This window comes from Capra hircus, chromosome 1, assembly GCF_001704415.2.
Source record: "Capra hircus breed San Clemente chromosome 1, ASM170441v1, whole genome shotgun sequence".
NCBI lineage: Eukaryota > Metazoa > Chordata > Mammalia > Artiodactyla > Bovidae > Capra > Capra hircus.
Window position 1 is genome coordinate 58069303 of NC_030808.1, and position 23688 is coordinate 58092990.

The window sequence follows — 23688 nt, forward strand, 5'->3', positions numbered from 1 at the left end:
TGTATCAGACTATGTTGTACCCAGTAAGCGACATGAAGGTGCATGGCATGGTTTCAACTCTGCAATTCAAGAATCACACAGTGGGCATCTCTGAAAACTGGGAAACCAATTCTTGAGATTTAAGAAACATTCAAAATTCCCAATGGGTTTCTCACATCAGCCAGTTTCCCTAAAGCCAAGGGAAATACTAGGATTGTTAAAAGCATCCTAGGAAAAGCAAAATTACGAGAAAAGTCTTGTTTAATAATTTTAATCCCTAATGAGGGATTAGACTGAAATGTGTAACGCTCTTCTTTGTATTTTATGCAAGAAATCCAAGTACGGTTTTGCATTCTCTTTTTACTTGGCATCCCAGATGTTCCTTTACCTGTCAGATCTGTCCAGGAAGGACCGAAGAATTGTCAGCAAAAAGTATAAGATTTATTTTTGGTGAGTAGATGACGAGAAGGACTATGGCTCTCTTTAGTAAAATTAAAATTTTCTTTGTAAAAGCCACAGGGAACTTAGATGATTCATATAAGTGAACCAAATCACAGGTTTCAGTGTTTAAGGAGACACACACACAAACAAACAAAACACAATCAAAGGCAACCAGTCCTAAGTGAAATAAACACAAAATATAAATAAGAACAATAGTGGAATCCCGTGTTTTTAGGGAGACACTAAACCTCTTCCAGGAAGATACCAAAACCATCTTCCAGGAGGCATGTTAAACTGGGACCATTCCCTCTTCTCTCACCAGGACTTACCCTTGGGAGAGCCAGTGATTTCTGGGATGAGATGCCTAGAGCACCTCAGGATAGCTAGAAATCACCCTGAGGGAAGATGATACCATCAGCCAAAGATAAATGGACCACACAGAGGCAGCCAGCCTCCTTCCAGGCAGAAAGTCTGAGGTGCCTGGCCGGGTCCCCTCTTTTCCCTCAGAAACCCTGACAGACAGTTGTGGCAGCTCCTGTCATTCTTTTCTCTGGAAGGATGACCTTTCACGTGGACACGGATGCTAGAGGGAAACAAGAGCCAGCCAGTGGGGGTCACGTGGAACTCCACAGCATAGTGGGACCAGTGTTTTGGAACTAAGAGGTAGCTAAGAGAGCCACATCCCCTTCATGTGATCCATCACCCATTACCTACTCTCTGATCATTTTTAATCTAATGATATCCTAAAGAGATAGGCCTTTATTGATAATTTCGTTAAACCAGAAGTATTATTTACACTGTTATGCAAATGATTGTATGAAAGGAAGTTTGGAGAAACAGGAGCCATGTAATCAGTTTCTAATCACTTTTGTGAGTTAAGCAGGCAGTTATGGGGTGGAAAGATACCTAAAAAAAATAAAAGAGCAAAAATTCCATTGTTAATTTGGAAATAACCATTTGCGGTTCCTTTTGTCTGCATAGGAACATCATTACCATTGCTGTGTTTTATGCACTGCCTGTGATCCAGCTGGTTATCACCTACCAAACAGTAAGTGCAGCCTCAAACCCCAAGATCCCAGCTTTCACACAGCAGAGAAAGACCTTTGCTATAATTTACAGAGAAAGGTATAAAGAGCCCTGTTCAAGAATTAATTTCTCATTCGGATTCCCACAGGATTTCTCCATTGAGTCGTCTTTGACTGAGCTTTAAATCTAGTTCCCCAGTGTTTTATCACAGACCTCTTGTATTACTTTGTCTACCAATCTGAAATTATTACCTTGCATTCATTTAGTCTTGGTGTCTATCAGCTATGTCTATTGTTTAACCAGTCTGAACTTTTGATCATCATGGGATGATGGGTAAAGTTCCAGACCAAAACAAACAAACCTGATGTCTAATTTAGCTGGTGTCCCATCATTGAGGGTAAATATTTTTTGTAAAAGTAAGAACAGCTTCACTAATAAAATATTAAAAGAAAAGGAAATATAAAATAAATAATAAACAAACAAAGGACTTTCCTAGTGGATAGGAATCCACCTGCCAATGCAGGGGACACGAGTTTGATCCCTGGTCTGGGAAGATCCCACATGCCACAGAATAACTAAGCCTGTGCACCACAGTCTCTGAGCCTCTGCTCTAAAGCCCATGCTCCACAACAAGGGAAGCCACAACAATGAGCAGCCCACACCACAAATAGAGAGTAGCCCCCACTAGCTGCAACTAGAGAAAGCCCACGTGTAGCAACAAAGATCCTTTGCAATGAAAAATAAATAAATAGATTTTGTAAAGGCAATCAGAATTTTAAAAAAACACAAAACAATAATTAAAACAGCTTGAGAATCCCCACTGCATGTTTGTAGAATCCTAGGGTCCAGGTCACATAAGTGATCTTGTCTAGGATCTATTATTCATGAAAAAGCCCATTTAGAATAGCACGAGGCTAAAGGTGTTTCTAATACAATGGCTCTCAAACTTTGTTGTGTGTTCAAATCATCTGTGAGATTTAAAAAAATAACAATGTCCAAGCTGTACCCCCCAGAAGTTAGATCAGAGTGGAATCAGGCATCAATATTGATGAAACTCCTTGTGATTCCAATATACACCCACATTAGAGAGTCAACAGTTTAATAATATTTCACCAACTCTATACTTAATATGTGATGAGGACAAGGACTCTATAAGGTTTGAGCACCATGATTTATAGTCTAAATATTCTCTGAATACTTTGGGGCTCTGTCGGAAGATACAGCTGTGCTGTGGTCTAGGAAGGTTCTTAATGATAGTGATAAATATGGAAAACTGACCACATATCTCCTTATGTCCACCTGCCCTGTGGTTATCAATTCAGTACAAAGGATGGGACAGTTCTTTACCCTTCCAGGATTCATCTAGAAAATAGGATGTACTGTGACAGTCTTGATAGGCAGGCCCCAATGTTAGCATCCTTTCAGAGTCCTTTTACAATGAGAACAAAGGAAATGTTTTCAGTTGAATTCTGCCTTGCCACCTAATGAGGGGCACAGAATATTTCAGTTCAAAGCAAGATGGTAGCATTTAAAAGAAATGTGTCTGTACTGTGTAGAGGCTGGAGATAATGACTCATCCCCTGCTGAGAAGGAGCACTGGTTACACTGTAAATCTCTGACAGTTGATCACTGGGAGCACTGTCGTCTGCTTTCTGTGATTTCAGGCTCAGGGGATGGAGGCAGACAGCGTCTCCTCTTCTCGCTTTTGCTTTTACAGGTTGTCAACGTCACTGGCAACCAGGATATCTGCTACTACAACTTCCTCTGTGCTCACCCCTTGGGTGTCTTGAGGTAAGCCCAGTCCTCTGGTTGCCCATGAGGCAATGAGAGATGCCTTTTTGTGTAATGTGGTGTGGAATGTGTATTTCAAAAAAAATACTAGAAACAATTGTGGGAAACTACCTCAATCAAAAGTAAGTGTAGTCGCTTAGTCGTGTCTGACTCTTTGGGACCCCATGGACTATAGCCCTCCAGGCTCCTCTGTCTGTGGCATTTCCCAGGCAAGAATACTAGAGTGGGCTTGCCATTTTTTAATCCAGGGGATCTTCCCCCCAGGATTGAACCTGGGTCTTCTGCACTGCAGGCAGATTTGCTACCATCTGAGCCGCCAGGGAAGCCCTAATCAAGGGTAAACAGGAATGAAATCAAGGATTTGAGACCAGCTATTCCTCTCTCACTCCTGTATGGGGTCGGGGGAGGGAGGAGCTCAGGAAACAGCTCTAAGAATAACCTGCTAAGGAGAAGGTGGGATGTGTTTGAAAATATCAAGTCCCTAGCTGTGATGACCCTTGTCTATGGGCATGAGCTGCAAATACATTCAATCCACTAAACAACCTCATGAGATAGATAGGATTATTATTACCACTGTTTTTTATTTAGTTTTATTGCTCTTTTTAAGGAGATTATTTTTAATTATTATCATTTAAAAAAATTATTTTCTTGGCTGCACTGCACAGCATTGGGATCTTAGTTCCCTGGCCAGGATCAAACCCGTGCCCTTTGCATTGGCAGTGCAGAGCCTTAACCACTGGCTCACCAGAGAAGTCTCATTACCCCCATTTTTAGATAAACTAAGATCCCACATGTGGCATGGCCAATAAAACTTAAAAAATAAAATTATATATATATACACACACACATATATATCATTATATATTGAGAATTTGAGTTGAATTTATATGTATCAATATACATATATTTATATTTGTATATACATAATGTGTTTATGTATATGTATATACATATAGGAGAAGGCAAAGGCACCCCACTCCAGGTCTCTTGCCATGGACGGAGGAGCATGGTAGGCTGCAGTGCATGGGGTTGCTAAGAGTCCGACACGACTGAGCGACTTCACCTTCACTTTCACTTCACTTCACTTAGATAAAGATATTAAGGCTTAGTTAGAAAGGCAAGGACTCGCAGAAGCTCCCTCACCTGTGAGTGATTTGGGCCTCATAGCTGGGCCTGCTGCCCCTAAGGCTGTGCTCCATCCTCCAGAACATGGTGAAGTGGAAAGAGGGATTTTCCTGGCAGTTGGGAGCCTGGCTTCTTCATCCAGAATGAACTAGTCTCAGTTTTCTGAAAGAAATCTGCTGACTGTGACCAGTTGACACTTATCCTGAAATTCACAGTTACACAGTTGAATATGGACATATAACATGGGTTCAGGTATTTGAATTCACTCTCGCAGCTAGCTGAATGACCCAGCTGCCCATCTGCAGAATAGTTCTCTTTCCTAGGATTCATTCCCTGCCAGTGCCACCGGGACAGGAGAGGATCAGTGGGTGTTAGGGAGGCTGAACAGGCATCCCTGGGAGGAAATGGACACATTATCACAGGCTAAGCAAAGCATCCTAACACGGAGGTAGGACAGAGATGCTCTCTGATGATTTTCAGTCCCGAAGTCTCATGGAAAGGTTATTGGTGGAAAACAGTGCTGAGTTCCCTCGCGCCTCCATGCCTTCGTTCAGTCTCTGAAGCTCTCAGACACCTTGACTCCCTCACTGTCTCTCTGTCCTTAGTGCCTTCAACAACATTCTCAGTAACCTGGGCCACGTGCTCCTGGGCTGCCTCTTCCTGCTGATAGTCTTGCACCGGGACATCCTCCATCGAAGAGCTCTGGAAGCCAAGGACATCTTTGCCACGGTGAGTAGAGGGCAGGTAGAGGGAGGTGGGAGCTAGGAAGGGTTAGGTTCCGAACAGGAGCTGCAAGTAGGAGGGACATCGGGTGTGATGATGGATCACGTGTAAGGGACCACACAGGGCCAGAGCGTGGGTGCCGGGTTCTGCAGCACAGTCACTAATGAGGATCTTCCCACTGACCATGCTTCCTGCTTTTTCAGGAATACGGGATTCCCAAACACTTCGGTCTCTTCTATGCCATGGGCATTGCACTGATGATGGAGGGGGTGCTCAGTGCTTGTTACCACGTCTGCCCCAATTACTCCAACTTCCAGTTCGGTAATCACAATTTACATCAGCTACACAGATCTGAGGTACAGGAGTCTTATCCTGGGACTCTCTCAAAAATGCCAAAGTCGCGCTTGCAAGAATTAAATGACATTTACGTGTGCTGAAGTGATCAGAGGGTACCTCGCCACAGGGCATGATTTTCCCACGTTGTATCATTTTTTCCTCCCTGACCACATTTTATCGACTAGAAAGCGCTGAACACTATCGACCTCATGGCTAGGTCTGCAGGTAGGCAGTGGGGTAGGCGTCAGGCAGCAGGGCAGGTAGATCTACCAACAAGGCATCTAGAAATCTCCCTCAGTGTAGCTTGGCTGAACTTAGCAGTTTGCCTGCTTTGGGTTGGAAGTAATAAAAAAATCCAATTCAAATCAGACTGAATAACAAGTATATTTATCAGCGCAAGTCCAGCGGTGGTCCTGGCTCCTCTTCTCTGTGACCACCCGCCTTGGCTGCACCCAGACTGCATGTTAGCCTTCTCCGGCTGTGTTTCCTCCTGGTGGCAAAAATAGCTACATTGGGTCTTTGCTTCCTGTCTCCATACCATGATGTCTGGAGGAGGCAGCAGGCTGGCTTCCAGGAGCCATCATTTGAAATCGAGGAAAGTTCTTTTCCCCAGACTCCCCAGATGACAGCCCCTCACTCCTCAATAGCTCACACAGCCCTGAGTCCACTTCAGATTCTTTCTCTGTGTGTGGGTTAGTTTGGGCCAGGGTTGCTACACCAATCACCATGCCAAAGGAGGCCTAGTTAGCTTTAGACAAGGGAGACGCTTCCCTGTAACCTGTAACTGCTTCCCTGTAACTGCTGTGAGCTTTCCTAAGCAAACCGGCTGTGAGGTATGCATTTCTGAACAGAAACGGAGCTGAGATGTTTGAGTTGGCATCTTCATGCTATTAGGATGGAGCAGGAATAGCTGATGCTGGAAGAAGGCAATTAACAATGTCCTCCACATTTGAGGATGTGAGTTTTGAAAACAGTCATTTGGTGTTTGTCCTCTAGCCTCCAGCTGTTAACACCACAGAAATTCTGTCATATTTTAACTTTTAAAATTAGAAGACATTTTTAATAGAGGAAATCTATAGAGAACAATACCATTCATCACTCGGAAGGAACAAATGCCAACACTTAAAAATATTTGCTTTAATCTACTTTGTTAAAGGAATACAACATTGTGTAAAGTTGAGGTCCTGTTTTGAACTGCTTTCCAAATTTGTCCCGTCTCTCCTTCCTCGGAAGCAACAACTATGATCAATTTTATATTATCCTTCTAGTTTGTTTTTATAATTTTTCTTCATTTGAATAGTTTTTCATTTTAATTTGAATAACACATTAATACTAATTTATCACACTGTATTCTACATCCTTTTTTCATTCAACGTTTTCAAGATTTATCGGTAATGAATCGAGGATATTCAGTTCATTCATTCTTGAAGATTGTCACTATGTAGTAAAAACATAATACATTTATCAATTTCTCTGTTGAATAGCACTTTAAGGTTGCCAATATTTTGCTCAGTTCACCTCAGTTCAGTTCAGTCACTCAGTTGTGTCTCACTCTTTGGGACCCCATGGACTGCAGCATGCCACACCTCTCTGTCCATCACCAACACCTGGAGTTTACTCAAACTCACGCCCATTGAGTTAGTGATGCCATCCAACCATCTTATCCTGTGTCATCCCCTTCTCCTCTCGCCTTCAATCTTTCCCAGCATCAGGGTCTTTTCAAATCAGTCAGCTCTTCACATCAGGTGGCCAAAGTACTGGAGTTTCAGCTTCAACATCAGTCCTTCCAATGAACACTGAGGATTGATTTCCTTTAGTATGGACTGATTGGATCTCCTTGCAGTTCAAGAGATTCTCAAGAGTCTTCTCCAACACCACAGTTCAAGAGCATCAATTCTTTGTTGTTCAGCCTTCTTTATAGTCCAACTCTCACATCCATACATGACTACTGGAAAAACCATAGCCTTGACTAGACGGACCTTTGTTGACAAAGCAATAATGTCTCTGCTTTTTAGTATGCTGTCTAGGTTGGTCATAACTTTTCTTCCAAGGAGCAAGCATCTTTTAATTTCATGGCTGCAATCACCATCTGCAGTGATTTTGGAGCCCAAGAAAATAAAGTCAGCCACCGTTTCCACTGTTTCTCCATCGATTTGCCATGAAGTGATGGGACCAGATGCCATGATCTTTGTTTTCTGAATATTGAGTTTTAAGCCAACTTTTTCACTCTCCTCTTTCGCTTTCATCAAGAGGCTCTTTAATTCTTCTTCAGTTTCTGCCATAAGGGGGGTGTCATCTGCATATCTGAGGTTATTGATGTTTCTCCCGGCAATCTTGATTCCAGCTTGTGCTTCATCCAGCCCAGCGTTTCTCATAATGTACTCTGCGTAGAAGTTAAATAAGCAGGGTGACAATATACAGCCTTGATGTACTCCTTTTCCTATTTGAACCAGTCTGTTGTTCCACATCCAGTTCTAACTGTTGCTTCCTGACCTGCATACAGATTTCTCAAGAGGCAGGTCAGGTACAAACAATTTTGCAATGAATATCTTCATATATGTGTCTTTGTGAACATGTGAGAAAGGTTCCCTGGAACACCTAGAATTAGAATTTGGGGATCACCTGCTTAATGCATCTTCCATTTTACCAAAAAAAGCACCAAGTTTCTCCTCAGAGTATTAGTTTGCACTCCCGCTAGCTGAGTGAGAGTTCCCACTTCCCCCATATCACTAATTTGTGTTATTGTTAGATATTTACAGTTTGCCACATTTTTTAGTAGCATGGGACATTACATTGTTGTTTTAATTTGCAGCCCCCTAACCCTCCTGGAACTTCCCTGGTGGCTCAGATGGTAAAGAATCCGCCTGCAATGCAGGAGACATGGGTTTGATCCCTGGGTGGGGAAGATCCCCTGGAGAAGGAAATGGCAACCACTCCAATATTCTTGCCTGGGAAATCCATAGACAGAGGAGCTTGGTAGGCTACAGTCTGTGGGGTCACAAAAAAGCTGGATGTGACTTAGCAACTAAACCACCACAACCCTCATACAGCTAAGCCATGTGTAGTTTCTAGGTGTCTCCTGTCCCTAGGCTAGAAAGCTGTGTACATGAGCAGTAATCAGCGTGGTCATGTTTCAGGACGCTGAGAAGGACCTCCTGCCTCCAACTAGGACTCTCTTTATTGTCACACTATCCTGTCACCGTTAGGGGTTCTTTTACTGTTGGACAGGGGCGTTTATACGCATTTATCGCTGCGAGTCAGTTATTCATCATATCATCTGATACTTTTCTTCTGTGAGCTAGGAGCCCCGCTCTTGGAGGAGGTGAGAAGTGGAGTGTGTAGGGTTTGCCTCGAATGTGTCTGGGGAGGCTAGCACACTGGAGGTCAGCACACGGGCTGAGGGCAGCAAATACTCCAAGGCCGGGAGGGCAGGGTTCTCTAAAGATTGGTCTGCCGCCTCCTGGATCCTGACTGTCTCGGCTCCTCCGCAGACACCTCCTTCATGTACATGATCGCCGGCCTCTGCATGCTGAAGCTCTACCAGACCCGCCACCCGGACATCAACGCCAGCGCCTACGCCGCCTACGCCTCCTTTGCCCTGGTCATCACACTCACCGTCCTCGGAGTGGTGTGTCCCTCCCCATGGCCGGCAGCCCTCTTGGGAGGCTTTTTATTGTTTTTTATTTTTTTGGACCTCAGGTGTACAGGTTTAATTAACCATAATCCTTGGCCCATGACACACTCTCATCATTGGCCCATTCACAGCATTTTCGTTATTTAGCTAGAATTTTTGGTAATGTAACAGATCCCTGTATAACTATAGAGCTGGGACCAGACTCAGGTAGAACTGGAATAGACACACATAGGCCCTAATGGGACAGAGACTGACCTGAAAGAACAGAAGCCACTTCCCAAACATGTGTGGACAAGTGTCAGTTGTCTTCCATTATTTGGAAAGCATCAGCCTCCAACCGACTGCCTGTTCGACTGCTGCCTCACCCACTGCTGCCCTTTTCCATTTCTTTCTTTTTCGTCTGGCCAGGTAGCCATTCTTTCTCCTTCTCTGACTGTAGTAAGATCCCCGAGAGCTCAGAGGACAGGGAAATCCAAAATAGACACACAGCTCGGTTTTTGGCAACGTATGCATGCACAAGAGACGGAACAGCTTTAACGAGTTCTTTGGGGGGGAAAATGGATGATGGTAACTTCCATCTTTACTTCTAGGTGTTCGGGAAAAATGGCCTATGGTTCTGGCTCACCTTCTCTGCAGTCCATATTCTGGCGTCTCTGGCCCTCAGCACCCAGATCTACTACATGGGTCGTTTCAAGATAGGTGAGTCACCGGTTCCCCTATACTAAACATGCCATTTAATGCCCCCCCCAAGAAAAAATTGTCCTGCTTATCCTAAATGGGAGTGTTACTGGTCACCATGAACACGTGCTCTGAATTGTGTGTGTTTATTAGCACATATTTTCTCTAAGAGCTTCCTCTCCTACACAAAATTTCAGCAACTTATCATCACTAGTTCTGTTTTCAACTGAGAAACTAAGCTAGCTCAGAGCTGCGGAATCCTTCGAACTCCAAGTCTCAAAAGCTTTACAATTCACCAGGCTTTGAAAGTGCGTTTGCAGAACAATATGATCGTCACACCGCTAATTCCACCGAAAAGAGTATTTCTCAGTCTGCAGTATTTAAAAAGAATATTTCTCTAACCATGCTAAGTGGCTATCAAGAATTTATATATCCTTTTCAAATTCTGGGACTGGAACTTTCAGAGACCAACTTGCCAATCTCAGAGGCAGGATACCTGCCTAATGTTCTCTGACATTGTGAATGGATCATGTCAGAATGCCTAGTGTCCTGTGGAAATCAGCTTCCGCATACATTCCATTTTGGAAGCAAGTCATATTAGAGCATCTAAATTTCACCCATCATTTTAAGGTCTGGGAAGTAAAAAACTAACATATATAAACATAGAGGCTCATCCCTAATATTTTCAGAGCCAAGGCAAGATTGTAAATAAAAGCCTATACACCATACATATGAAAATGTTTATGTTATAAAGAAAACTAAAAACACTGTTGTTACAAGGAAGAAAGAAAGCAGACCAACAACTGATAAATATACCTTTATTACAACCTAAAAGGTACAAGCTCAAATTTAAAATTCTCAGGTGCATGGGAGAATACCCTAGAATACAGAACAGAACAGAGCTGTCCAGGAGAGCTGGTCTCCAGCCCCTGCCCCTCTTCTTCCCACTGCTGGCTCTGTCCTGCATCCTCAGGGGTCTCACAGGTAGGCATATGGACACACTTGTCCAACATCCAATTGGCCATTCCTTGCCTCTAGAAGTGCATACTGCCCTCAGGAAAATAAACCAGGGGAAAAGTTTATGCAGGTTCTGAGAGCAAACTCAAGGCCATTAGAATTCTTGGGTCCAGGAATTCAGAATGTGGCCTGGGAGGAGCAGTCCCCTTGCTCTGCAGACTCCTCACTCACTGAGGAATGAGGGCCTTTCAAATATGGCACCCCTGTTGCTCAGATCTAAGAGCAATTCTATTTAACAATTGGCTTTAAAACTGTGTTGTGTACTTAGTCGCTCAGTCGTGTCTGACCCCATGGACTGTAGCCTGCCAGGCTTCTCTGTCCATGGGGATTCTCCAGGCAAGAATACTGGAGTGAATTGCCATGCCCTCCTCCAGGGGATCTTCCCAACCCAGGGATCGAATCCAGTCTCCCACATTGCAGGCAGATTCTTTACCATCTGGGTAAAGAATTCTTTACCATCTGAGCCACCAGAGAAGCCCAGCTTTAAGACTAGACAACAAAATAAAACAATCTCTCATGTTAGCAATTTAATTTTCCCTTTTGGCATGGCCAGTAGATTAACGCTTGGTGTTAACGTGGCCAGGGTACCTCCAGCTCCTCCAGTGGAAGCTAGTTGTGTAGGACACCTGGTACAGCGCTCTGTTCATGTCCCATCCTCCATGCTCAGAAGTGTACAAACTAACCTCTCAAAAGGAAAATAATTTAAGCACTATTTTCCTGGGTTTTCCAAGTCAGAAAAATAAAACTGAATATAGATCCATGTAATGGTCATGACCATTAATAGATAGAGGGGCTTTTAATATATTTATATCACCTTTGCCCCATACTTTTTTAAAAAGGAGGAATTTAATGTAGTCTATTATAACCATGAAATAGTTTGTCAGGGTCCCAACAGGAAAAAGATGCCATGCCCAAAGACAAATGATTTATTCACAAAGGGACTCTCCATAGGATAGGAGTGGGGTAGAGAAGAATGAAAGTAACCTGGGGTTAGGAGCAGAGAAGCTTACTATCCACAAACCCAAAAAGACACGGAGGAAGTGGTTACCAAGATGTGGAAGGAGGGCGTCATGGAGAGCAAGTCAGCAGGAAAGGATCAGTGTCCTTTGGTTGGCAGGCAGCCTCACAGGGCAGGCACCAGGCAGGTAGTACTCTGAGCTGACTGTCCTTTCTCTGTCCCTGCAGTCTCCTGCTGGGGCTTCTCACTGTCCAAACCCAACAGAATTAAGGGGACCCACTGCATGGTCCCTATTGTCAGCCTCCCCAGGCATGGTAGGGACAGAGACATGGCAGGTGGGTCTGGAGAAGCAAAGGGAGGATAGTCTTCACATAACTTATCTGAAGATTTTAAATTCCTGTACCTAGGGAGTCTTCCCCAAGTGGTTACAGATTTACGAGAGTCAAAAGGAAAATTCGCTACGGCATCTACATTTAGTCCAGAGGCAGGAAGTTGGGTTAGTGGAGAGTGGTCAGACAACTGCCTTTGCTTTCTCAAATCACAGACTCCTTTCCCTGTGGCCCTCCAGCCTCACCTGAAGATAAATGTGGACACAGGAACAGTGGCAGCAAGGAGGCAGACCATTGCATAGTGTTAGTCACTCAGTCATGTCCAACTTTTTGCAACCCCATGGACTATAGCCCACCAGGCTCCTCTGTCCATTAGATTTCCCAGGCAAGAATACAGGAGTGGATTGCCATTCCTTTCTCCCAGAGATCTTCTTGACCCAGGGATCAAAACCGGGTGTGCAGGCAGATTCTTTACCATCTCAGCCACCAGGGAAACCCAGACAGAAAACGACAGAGCTACTTGCCCAAATTACTATTGTGTCCCTTGCCTCCCCAAAAGGACCACAGAGAGAGGAAGGGTTATAAGCTGCAAGGGGTGCACAAAAGGACACAGGGAGAGAAAAGTCTGACTCATGCTCTGAACGTGTGAGACAGGCAGAAGCAGTCTGTGTTCTTTATGAGAAAACATTTCTTTTATAATCAGAAAACAAAATTAAAGTCATCCATTTCTAGAGGAAAATAAAACAATCAGTAGTTTTCCTGTTTGGCTTCCTTCTTACAAATCTTTTTTTGTTTTTCTCATTTCTCTGCTTCCCACTGATTCAGATGTGTCTGACACAGGTAATGTTCAGCTGTCCTTCCCGGGGTTTTCTAGCTTGTTTTCTTAACAAAACACCCTGCCTGGCTGACCTGCCAAGTCTGCTTTCTGAACACGCCTTCCAGATTGGGCAGGATTTGGTGGGAAGGGGGTGCAGAGAGAGACTCAGAAACAGGTATGCACCCCAACCAGCCCACCTCCTCCGGGCTTGTACGTGCACATCCCCCTACGGTCCCATCACGCCCCCCATGTCCCCGGACTGTATCTAGTCCAGCTGCTTCAGCTGAACCCAGGGTTGGCCTTGAAGAGTGGCAGCAGTCACAATAGACCTGGGGTCCACCCTCACTGAAATGTTCACTTCAGGCAGACTCCAGCCTTGCCTGTGACAGCTACATGTGGATGGCTCACAGGACAGCCCCACCTGGGGGTCTGGTCCTGTTTATATAACAATTATGACATGCACACTCACTGTGTCTCATACCATCCTTTTGAAGGATTGCATTAAAAAAAAAAAAGCTCCCGCCTCTCTCTCTCCCATTTATGTTCCTTTGACTGTTGTTTCAATCCACATTCAGGCTTTCTGGACATGCTCAATAGTCCCTAGTATCCCCTGGTTTAATTTTTACTGACTTAACCACACTGAGAAATACAAATTTGAATTTTTACAAGCTACGATTTCCCATGGTCTAGAGAGAGCAGATGTTTTGAGGTGACTTTTGAGCGGCCCTATCACATCTCTGCTGTAAAGAAAACAGCACCAAAGTAAACCATCAAGAGAGGGACACTTAGCTGCAGGAGATCGTAGGTGGGTTGGCCAGCTGCCCGAGTGACCTGCGCGTACTCGTCCCATGTCCATCTTGCTTGCCTTTCTGTGGGATGTCGCGCGGATAAGGCCCACCTGCCATGAAATCCCTGGTGGCCGTGGTGGGGGAGGGGGTGTATTTTTTAAAGCAAGTATTTATCACTGACCTATTAGGTGCAAAGCATGGCTTTTATGAGGTGAGGACATCTTCATCCTGGCCACAAAAGCTCGGGCCGCAGTGGAGTGTTCTGCATTGTCAGTGACTAAGCCTTCTCACCATGTGATTGTGTCGTCAGCAGATTGGAAAATGTTCCGGCGGGCCGCTGTGGTGTTCTACACCGACTGCATCCAGCAGCGCAGCCGGCCTCTGTATATGGTACGTGCATGTCCTTGGGTCCCTTGGCCCTCTCCCAGACAACACGGCAGCGGGGCAGTCACTCAAGGCTCCCCAGACCAAGCGGGCCAGATGGCCTAGGGTGCCTGAGGTCCAGTTAGTGAGGGAAGAGGCATCTTGCTTCCTTTTCTTCTCACTCTTAAAAGACAAGATGGAATGGTGCTCTTTTTACATAAAAATTGCTAATATATAAAGAAAAATATATAAAACTGTCAAACAGTGATGATTGCTAGGGAGGGAGGGTCAAGACAGAGTGTCCCTATAACAGCATCATCCAAAGAGGTATGATGACTTCATTTGTGAATAGAAGGCAGTATTAATGATGACAGCTGGATGGTCCCAAGCCAACTGGGTCATATCATCATTCCAACCACTTTCATCAAGAACTTATACTTTCTAGAGTTTTCATTTGTTTGCTTTTTGTGTACTGTTTGATTCTGACAGTGAGTAGGAATGCTTTTGTCAAATTTATAGCTCTTGGTAAAAATACACTGTTAAATATTCTGCCTTATAGTTTTCAATACATTACATGTTTCTACAGTGAGCAGAGGGATCAGGGTGCTGGTCTCAGCTGCCTTGGCTCACTGGCCAGGGACCCCAGAGAACTTTCATCCTTCCTCTGATCCACTGCCCCAGCCTTTACCCAGGCCTGTGGTCAGAACCAGTGATCCCCTTTGGGCCTGGCACATAGGCGTTCACTGAATTCCTGCTGATAGTTTATAATCAGAAGGATTTTTATATAAAGAATATATAAATGCAAATGTCTTTAACCCTGTAGAGCTTGGGCAGGAGCTATAGGCACTAAAAATTGAGGAAATTGAGGCTGGAGGGTTTTACTCAGGAGAGAATGTAAAATCCCATTAGGACCTGTGAAAGTATTATGGGAGACAAACCTCAGATGTGAACCTTATGGGGAAATTTGTGCTTTTGTTTTTACATTAATTGATACATGCTGTATTTTTAAAAATAGACTATTTTTAGAGTATTTTAAAAGGTTTTAAGTTCAGGGAAAAATTGAGAAGAAAATATGGAGATTTCCCAAATGCCCGTCCTCCACACAGGCACAACTTCCCCCATATCAACATCCCTACCAGAGGGGCGAGTTTGTTACAGTTGATGAACCTGTTAACACATCATAGTCACTCAAAGTCTAGAGTTTACATTACAGTTCACTCCTGGTGGTGCACATGCGATGGGTTTTCTGATGAGTTTGTAGTGACATATATTCATCATTACAGTATCAAACAAAGTAGTTCCCTGCCCTAAAAATCCTCTGTGCCCCACCTATTCTTCCCACCCCCTCCCTCCCCAACCCCACCAACTACTGATCTTCTTATTGTCTCTTTGGTCTTATCTTTTCCAGGATGTCAAATGGCTGAAGTAATACAGCATGTAGTCTTTTCAGAGTGGCTTCTTTCGCTTAACAGTATACACTTATGTTTCCTGCATGTCTTTTCATGGCTTGATGGCTCATTTCTTTTTAGTGCTAATATTCCATTTTCTGGATGTACTATAGTTTATTTATCCATTCACCTATTGAAAGACATTTTGGTTGCTTCCAAGTTTGGGCTGTTATGAAAAAATGAAAAATGTGCTATAAAATTTTGTGGTCAGGTTTTTGTATAGGCATGTTTTCAGCTTCTTTAGGTAAATACCAAGGAGCACAATTGCTGGGTCATATGGTAAAAGTATGTTTAGTTTTCTAGGAAACTGTCTTCCAAAATGATTGGACCATTTTGCATTCCCATCAGCCATGAATGAGAATACCTATTGCTCCATATCCTTGCCACCAATTGGTGTTGGTGTTTTGGATTTTGGTCTTTCTAGTAGGTGAATCAATTTTTTAAAAAGGAAGATATTTCTTTTAATAGATTTATTTAATATTAATAGATTTTACTGAATAGATTTTTATTAAAAAATTTTAAATAAAAGTTAATTTTATTAAAATTAAATAGATTTTATTTAAGAAAATTTAATAGATTACCCACAAAGAGAATCACTACTTTGAAACAGATGAGCGGCCATGCAGACTAAAGTATAATCATATAGCACCCAGAAGTGTTACAAGCAGATTATGAATAATATGTTAGAGTAATTGTCCTTTGAGATGAACCTTACCTCTCTATTTTCTCCCCTACCAATAAGTTTAATCATTGACCAGGGGATTTTTGCAGAAACTAATGCCTGTGGCTGGCAACTTTTATTTTGGCCAGCCCCAAATTCTGTTATTTCACCAGCACTATGCAGGTCATTCCATGCAATAGTTACACATGACACACCTGTGAAGTCTTCTCTAGCACCATGAATTTCATTGTCACTTTCTGTATCAGAATCAATCCCTAAGTTTTTTGTCTTTTTGTTGATCTAATAATCACATCATCTGGATCCATATTCTGAAGAACTATGTTCTTCTCAGACACTAGTATATATGTCGCTCAATCAGAGAAAGTATTTGCATAAAATTCACCAAAAAATTCTTCTTCACTCAAAAGTTCATGATATGTCATTTTAAAAAATTTATAGTAATACACTTGAGTTTATAATATACACAGTGAAGTGAAAGTTGCTCAGTCATGTCTGACTCTTTGCAACCCCATGGACTATAAAGTCCATGGAATTCTCCAGGCCAGAATACTAGAGTGGGTAGGCTTTCCCTTCTCCAGGGAATCTTCCCAACCAGGGATCAAACCCAGGTCTCCCACATAGCTAGCAGGTTCTTTACCAGCTGAGCCACAAGAGAAGCCCAAGAATACTGGAGTGGATAGTCTATCTCTTCTCCAGCAGATCTTCCCAACCCAGGAATCGAACCGGGGTCTCCTGCATTGCAGGCAGATTCTTTACCAACTGGGCTATGAGAGAATAATATACACAAGATTGGAACAAAAACCAAACGGAGCAACATGTGAATGACAATGACAATCGTGAATTATATTATGAGCTCTTGGTCAATTTTAGGTGCTAACAGCTTCTCACAGTGATGTCAATTGTATCACTCTCCAAAACGTATTGATACGTCTCCAGTCAATAACGTGTTCAAATCGTGTGTCCAGAAACCAGGAGCCTGGGAGCTGCGGGACCTCCTTGGAGCCAGAGTAATGAAACGACTTCCAGTTGTGTCTCAAGAGCTGCCTTAGGTCCCACCAGTCAGCACAACCCAGGGAAAGAATCCCAGGTGCCCAGCTCCCTTAAAAACAGGAAGGAAACAGCAAGACTTCTGCTTTCCTTACCAGGCCTTCTTTTACAGGGAGGAGGTCTTGTCTGCTTGAAGTCGGAGGCTTTGCCATTTAGTCCTTCAGAGGATTAGTGTTCATTCATAGGCACAGCTCTCCTATATCGATGGAAAAACGGTTTTCGCTGATGCAGTTTTCTCATAATTGACACTTCCCATATGGTAAGAAGTAGTGCACTCAGCCTTTCATTCACTGTTCTCTCTCCTCCTTTCCAGGACAGGATGGTATTACTCATCGTGGGGAACCTGGTTAACTGGTCCTTGTAAGTAGTCTTAGGAAACATGTCTTTCTCTTTACTAATTTATCTGTAACACTGTGGCTTAGCTTTCCTTGGCTGTCATGTTTACAAAGAAATCTGAAATTAAGGAGAGTGTGAGATTGTGCTTGTTCTAGAGACTCAAAAGAAAGCTATTTGTCATCCTGCAAAAAAAATGCACTTGTGTTCTACCAGTGGCCTACCTTAAAGCAATGAGTCCCACACGTCGATGCCTGGAACTCATTTGTTCAAGACAAACGTCAAATTTGCTATATTTATGTGGATAAATTAGATTAGCTATATATGCATATATATACATACACACATATTTATAAAGAGATTAACTATGCCAGCAGTCAAAAATGCCACCATTTAAAACTCTTTTTTCAGAGCTTTCCATAATGCTACCCAGTAGGCATCTCTTTCTTACTAGGGGGAGTGGAGTGGTGTGTGTGTGTGTGTGTGTGTGTAAGTCTCTTTCCTGTTTCTTTCTTTCCCTCCAGGTCTCAGTCTTCTTGCTCTGCATGTATCATTCTTCTTCCTTTTCTTTTCCTTCATTATTACCTCGGCTTCGTTTCCTCCTGTGTGCATGCTGTTGTTTCACCCACGTCAGACTCTTTGCAACCCTATGGACTGTAGCCCGCCAGGCTCCTCTGTCCATGGGATTCTCCAGGCAAGAATACTGTAGTGGGCTGCCATGCCCTGCTCCAGGGGATCTTCCCAACCTAGGGATCAAACCCGTGTCTCTCACGTCTTTACCAGGCAGGTTCTTTATCACTAGAGTCACCTGGGAAGCCCCTTTGTTTCCTCAAGTGACCTACCTCAAATTAGAACAGTGCAGCAAAAGCACGTTTACGCTAGCTATATTTTATGTATCTAGTGTTTGCAGCTTATTTTTTAAAAATGTGAAAACCAGAATCAAGGATCCCAGGAAAACCAGAATCAAGTCATGAGAATTTGAATCTTATTTAGGGGCCATGGGCATCCAAAATAAACTTCCCACAATGCTGCTGCCCCAGGGGTTACCTTGGGGAAGGTCCATACCTGTGACGGACTGTGCCTCACTGAGGGACACATCAAGATGGGTGATTCTTGGCCGTGATCACCTGTGATGTTCGCTTGGCCACCCTTTTAGTGAAGACCCTACAGTCCTGGTGATTTTGTAAGACAGGGTGGAGGGTGCTGGCAGGAGATACGATAACGAAAAACCGATGACAATGTCCACAGGGTCAGAATTACCTGGCCTGTCCCTGTCTCTTGTAGAACTAAAATCAAACCAGGTCTGCTCACAAGACAAGGTGTATGGCCTTTCTCTTCTTAGCAGGAGCTCTGTGGGACACCAACACCTGGGGGGTGGGGGAAATGAGGCACAAGGACACACTAGTACCGTGACTGCCCAGTAGGGGGCGGCACCTCCCCACTAAGGCTCTCCATCCTGAGTCTCCCATGGGTATATCAGAAGTCATGGAATGGCTGAACATAACCTTGAGTCAGTCTCCTATAGTCCTTGAAGAACAACAGTGGTGTGTATGTATATTCATATAGAGAGAGATGTATGTATACATATGGAGAGACAGAGTGAGAAAATAAAACAAATGTGGCAAAATGCTAATAACTTATGAATCTGTGTGAAAAGTTTACAAGACTTTAGAGTACACTGATGATTTCAAATTGTGAGAAGAGGAAATTTCCTATATTATATAAGACAAAGTCAGTTGAAATAAAAATTGAACAAAACCATTTCTTTGAATCATCTTTAATTTCCTTTATTACATTTTATAGTTCTTAGCATATAAATGTTTTACCTCCTTTGTCAGGCTTATTCCTAAATATTTTATATATTTATTTAGGGGTGAGTTTAAAAGGTATTTTTTTTTTAAAACAATCAATGGGAAGCTATCCCATGCTGTTGGATTGGGAGAATTTATGTTGTTAGAGTGGTCATACTACCGAAGGCAACCTACAGATTTAATGTAATCTCTTTCTACCAAGATAGTTTTCACAGAACTAGAACAATCCTCAAATTAAATGGAACCATAAAGACCCAGAATTGCCAGAATGATTCTGAGGAAAAAGAAGAAAGCGAGAGGGATAACCCTCCAAGACTTTAGACAATACCACAAAACTACAGCAATTAAAACAGCATGATATTGGTACAAAAACAGACATAGCAATCAATGGAACAGAAGAGACAGCCGAGAAGTAAACTCACATATCTATAGGCAGCTAATCTTCCGCAAATGAGGCAAGAATATACAATGGGAAAAAGTCTCTTCAGAAAGTGGTGTTTGGAAAACTGGACAGCCACCTATAAATCAGTCAAGTTAGAACACACCCTTACACCATACAAAAAAATAAACTCAAAATAGATTAAAGACTTAAACACAACATATGACTTGATAAAACTCTTAGAAGAGATTATAGGCAAAACATTCTCTGATATAAATCATACCAATGGTTTCTTAGGTCAGTCTCCCAAGGCAATAGACATGAAAATAAAGACAAACAAATGGGGTCTAATCAGACTTATGAGATTTTGCACACCAAAGGAAACCATAACAAAACAACCAATGGAATGGGAGAAAATATTTGCAAACAATGCGACCAACAAGGGTTTAATTTCCAAAATATTCAGCCAGCTTATACAACTCAATAAAAATAAAAAAAAAAAAAACAATCAAAAAATGGGCAGAAGACCTAAATAGAGTTTTCTCCAAAGAAGACATACTGATGGCCAATAGACACATGAAAAAGATGCTCCACCTCACTAATTGTTAGAGAAATGCAAATCAAACTACAATGAGGTACCACCTCACACTGGTCAGAATGACCATCATTAAAAAGTCTATAAACAGCAAATGCTAAAGAGGGTAATGAGAAAAGGGAACCTTCCTACACTGTTGGTGGGAATGTAAGCGGGTGCAGCCACTCTGGAAAACAGTATGGAGGTTCCTCAGAAAACTGAAAATAGAATTACCATATGATCCAGTAATCCCACTCCTGGGCATATATCTGGAGAAAACTTTCATTCAAAAAGAAAGGGGCACCTATACAGTCATAGAAGCACTACTCACAATAGCCAAGACATAGAAACAATCTAAATGTTCATTGGCAGAGAAATGGATAAAGACGATGTGGTACCTACATACAATGGAATACTCCTCCATTAAAAAATGAAAATAATGCCATCTGCAGCAGCATGGATGCATCCAATGCAATCCGTGTATATAATGCAGTCAGTGTATACCCGAGTCACTTGGCTGTACAGCAGAAGTTAGCACAACATTGTAAATCAACTATACTTATGAAAAATATACTTTAAAAAATGAACAAAAATGGTTAATAACAGCTTTACACTTTAAATACTTAGGAATAAACTTTGAGAGATATGTAGGATCTTTCTGCAAAACATTTAACTACCTCATTAGGAGATACAGACAAAAACTTAGCTAAATGAAGAAAGATAGCATGCCCTGGGTGAGAAGATTAACTATTGTAAAGCTATCAGTTCTCAAGGTAATGTGCAAATTTAGAATCAGAAACTGGAACTAAATTAATAGGGCTTTTTTGGAAATTTATTTACCTAGACAAAATTTTCAAAGGTGTCTGCAAAGGATTAACAGAAGAAAGAAAGAAAGCACAGAGGTGTATAGTGACAGCCTAGCACTATCCAACAGAACTTTCTGGAATAAAGCTTAAATGTTTATTAGCCACTTGTGGTTATTGAGCACTTGAAATGGAGTCTGACTGATAAAATTCACTTTAAATTATTTAAATAGCTACATGTGGTTACCATATTGGATAGTTAAGCTAGCCTAACCTATGTTGGGAATTCCCTGGTAGCTCAGTTGGTAAAGAATCTGCCTGCAATACAGGAGACCCTGGTTTGATCCCTGGGTCAGGAAGATTCCCCTGGAGAAGGAAATGGCAACCCACTCCAACATTCTTGCCTGGAAAATCCCATGAACAGAGGAGACTGGCGGGCTACACTCCATGGGGTCACAAGGGTCGGACACACCTTGGCGACTAAACTACATCTGATAACCTATGTTAGATAATCTATAAAACAATAACAACATGGTGAGGCACTGATTCAAAATTACAAATTAGTGAATCACAATGAAGAGGCCAGAAATCCAACTATATATCATTCATGTGCAGGGTGCCTGTATTAAAAACAAGCTTTCAAAATCACAAGATAAGAAAGAGCTATGTAATAAATATTTCTGTTATCTTCTGCATTGCAGGCATTCTTTACCATCTGAGCTACCAGGGAAGCCCCACATAGAAATTTGGAACAAAATTAAGGCCAAACCCCAACCAAATAAACTTCAGTATTTAGACAGCTAGCTAAAAATTGGTAATATGTGTCAAACCAATTATTGAGGCAATTCTATGTCTAGTAATCTAATCATCTTAAATGCAAAAAGAAAAAAGCAGGATATGTCTAAAGGTATTCATGGTTGCAGTTTTTTATAATAGTGAACAACTGAAGGACAAAGAGAAAACTCATTTCAACCAGAGAGTACTGTTTAGGTACATCCACGGATAGGAACTTTATAATCATTAAAATGAATGTTCTGAAAGGGAGTTAATAAATTGAAAGTTAAAAGATTTTTTAATTCCCCTCCCACCAGAAATGGGGGTAGGGGTTGGAAGGGTGGGTAATACCCAAAATCCAGCTTCCTGGCTACACAACAATTCCTCTGTGTGCTCAGCGCCCTCTTTGGACTCATCTACCGACCCAGGGACTTCGCTTCCTACATGCTGGGCATCTTCATCTGCAACCTGCTGCTTTACCTGGCCTTTTACATCATCATGAAGGTAAGAGTGGCTGCTGGCTGGGCGCCGCGGGCCCTCCTCAGGTGACCGGGTGATGCACGCAGCCTGGCGGCATGTGCTTCTCACCCACAGCTTCGCAGCTCCGAGAAGATCCTCCTGATCCCGTTTTTCTGCATTGTCGCCACCGCTGTAGTGTGGGCTGCCGCTCTGTATTTTTTCTTCCAGAATCTCAGCAGCTGGGAGGTAAGAGAACAGTGTTTGTCTCCTGGACAATGTGCTCTCTCCATCTGGCTTTTCTGACCTTCCTACCTCCCTCTTCACGGGCTTATTGCTGTTTACCTGTTTTATATTCTCTAATGTGAAAGCTTTTTTAAAAGGGGTTGGTTTTATATAAATATCCAGACATAAATGCTCAATAAATTCCATGTCATCATTATCGGGGTGGCGCTTCTTAAACACGAAGCCCTATCCCCACTGCCAATGTGATCTTCACTGCGTGTTGTATTATCATTGCGATCCTGTTCCCAATGGATGCTTAATATGTACAGAAAGCTTGATCAGTGTATCATCGCCACCTTATCATAGTCATCATCCATAAACAGTTACCCAGGTACAGGTGTATATAAATCCATTTCACAGATAGGAAAGCTGAGGCCTAGGAAACTGGTGATGTATGTGAGGCATAGAACAGGGAGGAAGTCTTAGCTGCCCATCACCATAACCACCGCATTCAATGTCAGAACATTTTTATCACCCCAGGAAAAATCCTACATCCTACATCCATCCCCATGTCTCCCTAACCCCTTAGCGTGAGGCAACCGCTCATCTTTTGTCTCGATAGATCTACCTGTCCTGGACATTTCACATAAATGGAATCATACGCAGTCTGAGTCCGCCTTCTCTGTGTAACGTTTCCTAGGTCCACCCTTGTACAGATCACATTATGTCAGTATCAGTACATCATGTGTTTTTATTGCTGAATAATGGCTCAGACAGTAAAGATTCTGCCTGCCATGTAGGAGACCAGGGTTCAGTCTCTGGGTCGAGAAAATCCCCTGGAGAAGGGAATGGCTACCTACTCCAGTATTCTTGCTTGGAGAATTCCACGGACAGAGGAACCTGGTCAGCTATAGTCCATGGGGTCACAAATAGTCAGACACCACTGAGTGACTAGCACTTTCACTTCTCATTCCGTTGTATGCACATGCCTCATTTTAGCAGATGTTCAGTGGGTGCACATTTGGGCGGTTCCCACTTTGTGGCTTTTATGGACGCTGCTGCCGTGAACATCTGTGGACACATTTTTGTGTGGACATATGTTTTCTTGGAAGCTAACAATAATGTAGTGACCCAGGCATCTAGTAGCAACT

The 23688-nt window shown here is 42.8% G+C and overlaps 1 protein-coding gene across 3 annotated transcripts in view; it reads left to right on the forward strand.

The window, feature by feature from the left end:
* SIDT1 (SID1 transmembrane family member 1) overlaps positions 1-23688 on the forward strand; it is a 106645-nt gene that overhangs the window by 77601 nt on the left and 5356 nt on the right. Inside the window, exons 13-23 of one of the 3 annotated variants that reach the window (XM_018038422.1) lie at positions 311-429; positions 1402-1468; positions 3164-3237; positions 4968-5091; positions 5289-5406; positions 8913-9049; positions 9646-9754; positions 13956-14032; positions 17496-17542; positions 22255-22360; positions 22451-22561. In XM_018038422.1, coding sequence (XP_017893911.1) covers positions 311-429; positions 1402-1468; positions 3164-3237; positions 4968-5091; positions 5289-5406; positions 8913-9049; positions 9646-9754; positions 13956-14032; positions 17496-17542; positions 22255-22360; positions 22451-22561 — 1089 coding nt within the window. The other 2 variants (XM_018038468.1, XM_018038492.1) reach the window with 2 other exon arrangements.